Source organism: Echinops telfairi, unplaced genomic scaffold, assembly GCF_000313985.2.
Source record: "Echinops telfairi isolate 266 unplaced genomic scaffold, ASM31398v2 ScPeMD7_7457;HRSCAF=8495, whole genome shotgun sequence".
Lineage (NCBI taxonomy): Eukaryota > Metazoa > Chordata > Mammalia > Afrosoricida > Tenrecidae > Echinops > Echinops telfairi.
This window is the reverse complement of record NW_022111357.1, coordinates 39,087,728-39,097,266: the sequence shown is the minus strand read 5'-3', so window position 1 is coordinate 39,097,266 and position 9,539 is coordinate 39,087,728. Positions and strand designations below refer to the sequence as shown.

General features: G+C 55.1%; 1 protein-coding gene across 1 annotated transcript in view; it reads right to left on the bottom strand.

Annotated features, from left to right (window-relative positions):
- CHD5 (chromodomain helicase DNA binding protein 5) overlaps positions 1 to 9,539 on the bottom strand; it is a 63,592-nt gene that overhangs the window by 38,706 nt on the left and 15,347 nt on the right. The window contains exons 5-7 of the mRNA XM_030888036.2: positions 5,748 to 5,927; positions 2,148 to 2,266; positions 1,132 to 1,370 (exon numbers count right to left, since the gene is read on the bottom strand). Coding sequence (XP_030743896.1) covers positions 1,132 to 1,370; positions 2,148 to 2,266; positions 5,748 to 5,927 — 538 coding nt within the window. The remainder of the gene's footprint in view (positions 1 to 1,131; positions 1,371 to 2,147; positions 2,267 to 5,747; positions 5,928 to 9,539) is intronic.

The following is a 9,539-nucleotide window of genomic DNA, read 5'->3' as shown; positions in this document are numbered from 1 at the left end:
AGAGCCTCCAGCTCTGTCCCCAAGCCAGGTAATGCTGTAGCCACCCACCTCTGCCAGTCACCTCAGAAAACTCCATCAGGTTGTGACTTTATAAGGAGTCACCTGGGGAGTGGGAAGTGTGGGACCCTCCAGCACCCCCCACACACCCCTGCCAGACCAGGCAAGGAATTCGGGGCTTTGGGGACCAGGACTCCTATCCTGCCCAGGTGGCCTTGCCAGGTCTCCCCAGGGATACTTCATGCTGGGAGTCAGAACTAGGAGCTGAGTCTCAGGCTTTGAATGGGCAGTTGAGAATCCACAGCCCAGCGGGCCAGTGTCCGAGAGGAAATGAAAACACACAGAGAGAGAGGGCTTGCCAGGCAGGGGGTCCAGCTGGGAATCCTCCGGAGATCCCAGGAATGGAGATGGAGGTAGGGAGCAGGCTCTGAGCCCCACATCACCTGACACTGGCCTCTTCAGAGGCCTGCTGATGGACCTCCCCTCCTGCACAGACAGCACCCCAGCAAGGCCCCAGAAAGCATAGCTCCTGGGGGCTCAAACCAGGCATCCCCATTGAAATCCAGAGCAGGGCACTCAGGGAGGCTGGGCTCCTGGATCCCACCTATTGAGAGCCTCTGGGGGATCAATGCTGCTGACACTCAGAAGGCCAGGGGCCTTTCACCAGGGGAGCTCCCCAGCCCCTGGGGACTCTGGGTCCCTGGCAGCCTCTGCTGACTCAATTTCCCTATCCACGCCCTGCCCACCCAAGCCCTGGGCAGGTAGTGACCTGGACCTGCTCTGGAAGTCAGCCCTGGCCACACACACTCTTCACAGAGCCAGCCGGCTCACCCCAAGTGGCTGGGCCTGGCTCCTCTATGAGCATCCATGACCCCACGGGGCTGGTGTACAGACAAGGATGACCTGTGGGCCCTTTAGAATACTGAGTCCTCAGGAATGGAGGGATGGTGCAGCCTCAAGTCCAGGGGCCTTCCGACTCCCTCCCTGCCCCACCGGCCCAAAAGGTGGGCAGAGCAGAGGCCACACAGGACATCAAGTACCTGCGGGGACCACCTAAGCTGCCCCTCCATGCCCTCAGCACCACCTTTGGAGTCCAGAAGCGGGAGGTGGGACCATCCACCCAGGCGGCCTCACCCTTGCCCTCCTTGGTCTTGGCCTTGCGGACTGGTACCGGCTGGGGTGCCTGCTGGGGGCTGATGGCCAGAGGGGGGGCAATGGTGACCGTCTCTACTGCCGCAGCCACGGCAGCCGCAGCTGCTGCTGCCGAGCTGCCCTTGAAGGGGTTGTTGGCGCTGAACTCCCGCCACTTGGCGCCCAGGACGGTCATCATCTTGGACATGGGGATCTTCGGGTTCTTCTTGGCGATGAGTGGCCTGGGGGGGCGGAGAGCAGGAGAGTGAGAGGACACCCCAGCCCTGCAGGGCCACCCCTTCTTCTCCAGCACAGGGCACTGGGCAGAGGGGCCCTTGGGTGGGGGACCCCGACTTCTTGTTCCCAAGGTGGATGCTCTTCTTTTCTTTCTTTGTTTTTGGGGTTTTTTGGGATTGAGATGAGCTTGTTTGTCACTCACACTCCAAGTCTATTTCATTTCTGCTTTTCCTCCTTCTTTTCTTTCCTTTCTTTTTTTTAAAGCCACTCAGACTCTTGATTAGGTTTGAGGAGGGAGGAATCTGGAGGGAGTTTTTCTTTCTTGTTTTCACACTGCCCATCTCAAGAAATGAAATCGACCGCAACATCCGGGGAGCCCTCTACCTGGGTGCTTCTCTCCCCGCCCCTTCCCACCCTCCTTCCCTCCCTCCTCCGTATCCTGTCCCTCCCCATCCCTGTTCCTACCCCCAGGGCCCTGGCAACATTTCTAACGGGGTTCCCAGGCCCTTTACCACCCCAGGGCCAGCAGGAGGGCCTGCAGCGGTGGGCACCAGGCTCTGGTCACATTTCTTCCCCAGCTAGAGATGCCAAGATGGCAAACCACCCTCTTGAAAGCCCAGGAACACCCCCACCCCACACCCGTCCCGGCGAAGAGATTGGGGCCCCCTGGGGGAGTGTCAGAGAAATGGTCCTGGAAAACTGCTCTGGTCCTGTGACCCTTCCCCGGGCTGATGTCCCCACAAGTGCAGTACTGAGAGGGGCCCTTAGGACACGCCGCCCACCTGAGGAACTGGCTGAAGGCCTTGTAGTTGGTTAGCGTGTGGTAGTCTTCCTCGGAGAACAGGTAGTCCACGTCGTCCAGGCCCCACTCGGCCATGAGCTGCCCTGAGGACTTGGGCTCCTGCAGAGACCGGGGCGGGGGGCAGAGAAAATACGCCCTCTTAACTGCACATCCCTAGCACCTCTCCTAGGAGACCCCAGACTAGGGTGGTGGCTGTGAGCCTACATCCCAAAGCATCCCAACGGGAAGGAGCCTGAGCCTGGAACCTCCAAAGGAGGAGGCCCACAGACTGCAGGGAGCCAGACCCAGGCAGCTGGCCAGCTGGCCTCAGGGCACCCGGCCCCAGGCAGGAAGAGGAAGACCAGCTCTCTAAGAGGGGTATGTATGTTCCGGGAATTTTGGTGGCAGAGCAGCAGAGTGACCTGAACGATGAGTTTCTGGAGGGGCACTGGCCTTGGGGAGGGCACCAGATCGGGAATACGTGAGGCATATTGCGGTGGTGCAAATCATGAACAAGCTTGGCTGAAAGTCAAAGGTGGGTGGTCAGAATCCACCCAAAGGAGCCTCAGAAGAAAGGCCTGGTGGGATGATGCTGGAAATGCCACGGAAAACCCTACGGAACACAGGTCTACTCAGGTACACAGGGGCTCTCCCGGAGTCTGCGTCAACGCCACCAGAGTGGTTGGTTGGTTGATTGGTTACTATGGTTGGTTGGATGGACGGATGGATGGACGGAAGGATGGATGGATGGATGGATGGATGGATGGATGGATGGATGGAAAGATGGATGGATGGAAGGATGGACGGAAGGGAGGACGGACAGAAGGATGGACGGAAGGAAGGACGGACGGACGGACAGATGGATGGATGGATGGATGGACGGACGGACGGACGGATGGAAGGCCTGCTGGGAAGAAATGAAGCCTCATTGATGGCCCCAGAAATAGTCACTTCAGGAAGGATGGGTCCCTGCCAAGTCCCAATACAGGAAAGTGTGCCCAAGCCAGGGTAGAGTCACTGGCAACAGCCGGTGGCAGAGCCACGAAAGGTCCCTAGGTCCCTGGTTCCCTCTCCAGATGGGGTCACTGAGGCTCAGGGTGACATATGACTTCCTAAGGCCACACAGGGAGCTTGAGAGAGAGCCAGCCCGGCCTCTGATCCTGCAGTAGGCGGGCCTGGCTGGTAACAGAGGCAGTAGGCATAGGCAAAGTGGAGAGGGGGCGTATATGAGTTTTGACTCTGGGACCGGATTGGTTAGTGTGTGGTAGTCCTCTCTCAGAGATCAGGGAGTCCTCGACATCCAGGCCCCACTCGGCATGAGCTGGCCTGAGGTCTTGGGCTCCTGGGGCTTAGGTTCTAATCTCGCCTCTGCCAAATCCTGACGGGACAAGTGGGCAAGCTACTTGACCTCTCTCCACCTATTTCCTCACCTGTGAAACGGGGACAGGGACAGTTCCTGCCTCATAGAAGCAAGGACGTTAGCACCAGTGTTGGTAAGGGATCATACCCACTCCATCCTACTTTCCACCATCCTCCCAGAACAGCCCTGATCCAATCAGCACACTGGCTCACTAAGTCCCGGTCAGTGCTCAGGTGGCCTTGTGCTACCACAATGGGACCAAGCCGTGCTCCTTCTCCTGCTGAGTGGGACAGCGAGTGTCCACATGCCTGAGCTGCTCCAGTCACTTGCAGGCATGCCAGCCTGCTCACCGGGCTGACCCCACAGAGATGCAGGGCGGCAGGGGTCCTGCAGCAGGACAGCCAGGGAGCCCGGTGCTGACCATGAGGGTGGCAGAGAACCAGTGCTCCTATCTCTGACACAGGACCCCATGGAACACGGCCATACATGGAGGTTGTGCCTAGAGTTATCACACTGCTGGGATGACGTGCCCCCCAACCCAGCCCGGCAGCTCCTGCTCAAAAAGGACCGGCAGTATTCGCGCAAGTCGATGACACTGTCCCCGGGCACCCTGGGTCCCTCCTGCAAGTTCATCTCTCCCCACTGTCAGCCCTCGGCTGTCCTCTGTCTTGTATGACTCACAACACACCTCCCGATGAATGACATCATGGGTGTCAGGCTGGCGTGACTCAGCTCCTCCCGAGCTTCCCAGAACATCAGCACTAGGCCTGCCTCGCTGAGCTGGGCTGCTCGAACCTTTACAGAACCCGCAGCCTTCATCCCACTGCCAGCCAAGCCTCACACCACCCCGAGGAGCAAGCACTGTGGAGCCCCTCCACCCGCCACAAGGACCCCTTCGTGCTGCCTCTGAGGAGTGAGGGCTGCCATCAGAACCGTGGGTTTTCAGGGGCTGAGTTTTCAGATCTGCAGGCCTTTCCTCTCAGGCACCTCTGAGTGGCCTGGAACCGCCGACCTTTCGGTGAGCAGCTAAGTGCATGAACTGCCCGGGAAGGACCGCAGCGCTCTCCTCTGAGAGCGGCAGAGCTTCTTTGAAGCAGGGTCAGTGGGCGGGCAGTCTCTCAGAGCACCTGCTGGGTAACCCAGGTCCCCTTCTGCCCCCCACGGAGGCATCCAGCCGCTTCTGAGGCAACAACTCTTTGCTGTTTTATTTTCCCAAATTGCTCCATGTAAGAGGTGCCTGACATGAGACCTGAGCGCAGAATATCCATCACTCTCCCCTGAAACAGCTGAACGCTCGTGCAGGGAAACTATTGCCAAGAGCAGCCAATACATCAGTGAGCTGCTCTTCCGAGTTCTTTCCCAAACTCCTACTCTCCATGCATCATAATGCCACGCATCTCTAAGACTTCCACCCACGTGGCTCAGAAACTTGGGAAGCCGGCCGAGAGCTAGGGACTCGGGACTTCCTGGCCTCGGGACCCCAGGATGGGAAGAAGAGGACTAGCTCTTGGGGGAAACATGTCCAAAGAATGTGGGTGATGGAACAGAACAATGAGTGGGAATTGGGGGTTTTGGAGGGCAAGTGGGCTTGGGGAAGGAGTATGGTGGGGAGTGACTGGGGCATTGGGAACCCTGGTGGCATATAGTTTCCTCATTGGGCTGCTAACCACAAGGTCAGCAGTTTGAAGCCACCAACAGCTCCATGGGGGACAGACGGGCTATCTACTCCCATCAAGGGTAACACTCTCAGAAACTCACAGCTCCACTCTGTCCTACGGGGTCGCCATGAGTCAGAATCGACTCCGTGGTAGTGAGTTTGGTTTGTCTTAAAGCATTTGGAGTCCCTGGATGGTGTGAGCACGCTGAGCTAACTGAAAGATGAATAGTTCATGTCTAGCCAGGGGTGCCTCGGAAGAAAGGTCTGGCAAACTGAAGAGCCAGAGAGAAGTGCGGTTCTGACAGGTACAGGGTCACCAGGTGTCAGAAACGACTCAACAGCCAAAGGTACTAGGGCTGGGATGACATGGTGGGAGAAAAGAGGCTTCGGGATGACCATGCCTGTGCCCTAAGTACACACACACACACACACACACACACAACCACAGGGTGGGCAGGATGCTCTGGCCCTGGGGCTCCAGGGGCTCTGGGTGGGAAGACAGAGAACTGAAGGCACAGGAAACCCAGCCCCACAAGCAGACAGTCCCTGCGTGAGCTCAGGTCTTGAGCACCCAGGCGGGTTACCTTTAAGCCTCCGTCGTCGTTCTCCTCCTCCTCCTCCTCCTTCTTCTTCCGCTTGGCTTTTTTCTCCCTCTTGTCCTTGAGCCTCTTCTTCTTCCTCTTATTGGGAGAGTAGTCGCTGCCCTCGCTCTCCGACTTCTCCTCCAGGTCCTCCTCGTTTCCTGACGGCTCATCGTTGCTCCCCTGGAAGGGGAAGGACGCAGTCAGACCGAACGAAGCCCAAGGACACCTGGACACTCTCTGGGTCCCTGGGTCCCCTGCCACATCGGCGTGCCAGTGCCCTCGGCCCAGTCCGAAGCCCCGAGTCACGCGGCACCGTGGGTCTGGCCTCCCAATAGCTCCAGACTCGGAAACCACACTCGCTGGCCTCGAGCCCATTCTGATTCACAGCGACTCTGTGAAACGCAACAGGATGGTCCCTGCAGGGTCAGAGGCTGTTCATCGTTTTCTTTTTGCAGCATCTTTAGCAATATATATTGCTAACAAAGATATTACATAAAGAAACTATATATATATATATAGTTTTATACAAATATCTGCTTTTGAGAGAGATTTCCTCCCACAAACATGAGGATGATGTTTGAATGGATCTAGGCATGTCTGAGGCACGGGCCTGTGCGCTCAGGGTTTTCAACATACTGATGTCATACATGAAAGCAACATAGATGAGGAATTAATAGTATCCGTCCTTCACCTGTTTTTCCTCTTTTTGACATTTTTATTGGCACCTAATCCATGTATCGTACAATTCAATAGCTCAATCATATCAAGATGAATTGCACAATCATTACCAAGATCCATTTTAGAACATTTCCCCCATGTTCAATTGCTTTTAAAAAGAGTTGTGTAATCACAATCAGTTCTAGTGCTCCCTCCCCCTCCCCCCTTCATTGTTTACTTCTGAAATCTCCTGACCCTTCCGACCCCCACCTCCCACCCCAGTCTCCGCTATAAGGATATATATATCCTATAAGGGTTTATATATTTATATTTATAGATATAGATATATAGTGCATCAATTATTAGCTCTCTGTATCTGCTCCTCCTGTGCTTCACAAACTGGGGAACCCAATAGAAACAATAGAAACGAAATCAAAATAAAGTGGTAAGGATCAAACAATTATATATAAAGATAAAAATACAAATACTGAGTAAGAAAAATTTTTTAAATAATGAATAAGAAAGAAAAGACTACTACCCTCAATAATCAAAAAGTCAGGGAAGAAAATAAATAAATAAACTTTTTTTTTTTAAGCCAGGTAAGAAAGATTTGTCATGGAGCACGCAAGAAATACTTGCACCCAGAACAAATTCAGGTTGGGTCAATAAGTTAGATCAAGTTTGATCCAGCATAATCAAGATTACAGTGATTTCTGTCTGACAGTCAGGCTGTCTCAGACCCTTACCTGTAACTAGAGGGGTAATCTGACTAGTTACTCTGCAGATGGGTTTGGGGCTCCCACTGCCCTCCTCAGCCTTCTACCAATGGGGCGGTCATCATTTTAGCTCTGATCCTTTTCCCTCCGTCATATTTGAATTTTGTTCTTGTCCTCTCTGGATCACACCAAGTGGTGTGCTTCTTCTTGTGGACTTAGTTGACTCCTCGCTTACATGGCTGCTTGTTTGAATCCAAGCCTGTAAGACCCCAAACGCTGTTCCGATTGAGAGGCTGTAAATCCTTACCAGAGCTGAAAGCCTCATTTGCCTCCGGAGAAACAGTGGTGGCTGCAAACTGTGGACCTAGCGGTGACTAGCCACCCCTGACCCATTATACCACCTGGATTCCTCAGCAGCTCCGGTGGCATGTGCTTGCATGACGACATCGTGTTGGAAGCCAGAGGCCCAAACACAAGTGGGAGCCCTGACAGATCTGCCTGGGACCTCTGGAGCACCGTGGGTCACCTGACACCCGCCATAAACATGAACCTGCTAATATATGAAGCACCTCAACTAGGAAAGGAAGAGAAGCCAATGTTTATCTGTAGTCACTCAAGCCAGGCAAGCAGGCTGGGAACAGCTGAGGCTTGCCTGGGGGACGCTGGGCTCCTGTGATCCAAGGTGCTGGGAAAATTCGAGAGCGGGTAACAGTGAAGGCCGAACAGCAGGCTGAACATAATAATGTTGCCGAACTGTACAGGTGAAATATTGTCAAAACAGCAAATACTCTGTTACCTATACTACATTTACCACAATGAAAAGATATATAGAATCAAGATCTCCAGGCCACTTCCAGTCCATACATAGGAGGGATCTGGACACACATGTATAAAATGACTTCTTTACTCTAGAATGGTAGGGTAGCATACGCACCTCACGTCTATATGTTCCCGGTGCTCCAGAGGCTGCTAGGGCTCCCAGCCTATTTACCCCAGCCCCCCACCCACCCACCAGGCCCAGCGGCTTCCTTCCAATAAGACAGGTAATTCCGGCGTCCTAAAGCTGCCTTCCCTGATCTAGTTTCCTGTCTGTACAGGCAGAAAATGACCCATTTATATGAAGATAAGGGCGTTTTCAGGCAGAGCAGCCACACCAGACAGGGACTGCTCCCAGAGAAAGCTGTTTACTCCTCCTGCTGACGGAGCTGCCAGTCGACAGGCACCTCCCCCACCCACCACCCACCGCCATTCAGCCTGGGTCAGCAGGGAGAGGAGCCAGTGCGGATACCACAATTACCAGCACTGAGCTCCTTACCTTCACCATGGCTATTAACTGTTTACAAAGTGAGCAGAGCGGCTGCAGAGAAAGCCAAGCTTCCCCCAAGACAGCGGTGCCTGGAGGGAGAGGCCTAAGTGGTGGTGTCCAGGGAGGGAGGGAGGGAGGGAAGGAAGGGGAGAATGGGAGCAGCTGGGAGCAGGATGTGGGACAGGATCTGTCCCGAGCTCCTCAGGAGCCCCCACCCCAGATATCTGTGCTTACAGACCACCTGTAAGGAAGTGGCCCCCAGAGGCTGTGAATGGGCACTTGATTGTTGATAGGGGGATAGGGCTGTCTCCAAGCTAACAGTTGGGAAAGGCCACTGCCCGGGACTCCCTGTGTCCCCAGATCTCCTGGAAGCTCAGCTCATGCTGCCGGGAACTTTGGCTGCTCCCGTACCTAAGCTTATGTGGCAACGCCGAGCCCTCACGGCCCCCAGGCACCACCCCAGCCCTGTGGAGAGGCCCTGGCCAAAGGGAACAACACTCTCCCTGAGGGTGTCAAGTTCTGCCAGCAACAGGAGGCCTCCTGTCCAGACACCATAGACACCTGCTGGGCCCTGGCCCTCCAGCCAAGATAAGGGCGGAGGGAGCAAAGCCGGCTCGCGCTTCAGCACCACGGACAGAGATGAGGTGGCTCCCAGCTGCCCTAGGGCAACACTCCCATCCAGGCAGGAGTGGCACCCCAGCAGCTCACAGGGCTCCCTATGGGGCCAGGTGGCACAGAAGGCAGCCTCAGGACCCTGCCTTGCTGGCCTGGAACTTGGGCAGGTCAGCTAAACCTGAATCTCGCTTCCTCACCTGTGGATCGCCTAACAGAAAAGGTCCTCACTGCCATCGATTTGACCCCGAGCCATAGTAGAACAGCCCCTGTGGGTTTCTGAGATGGATGGATTCGAACTGCTGACCTTGTGGTTAGCAGCCCAATGCGTAGCCCACTCCATCTCAAAAGGTCCCCGAGTTTTAAATGGAAGAAACTCAGAGGAAAGTGGTGCTCACAGTCAGGGTGCAATGTAGCGATGATGAGAAATACAACTTTCCTCTAGTTCCTAAATGTTTCCTCCCCGCTCCCACTACCATGACTCGAATTCTATCTCGCAGG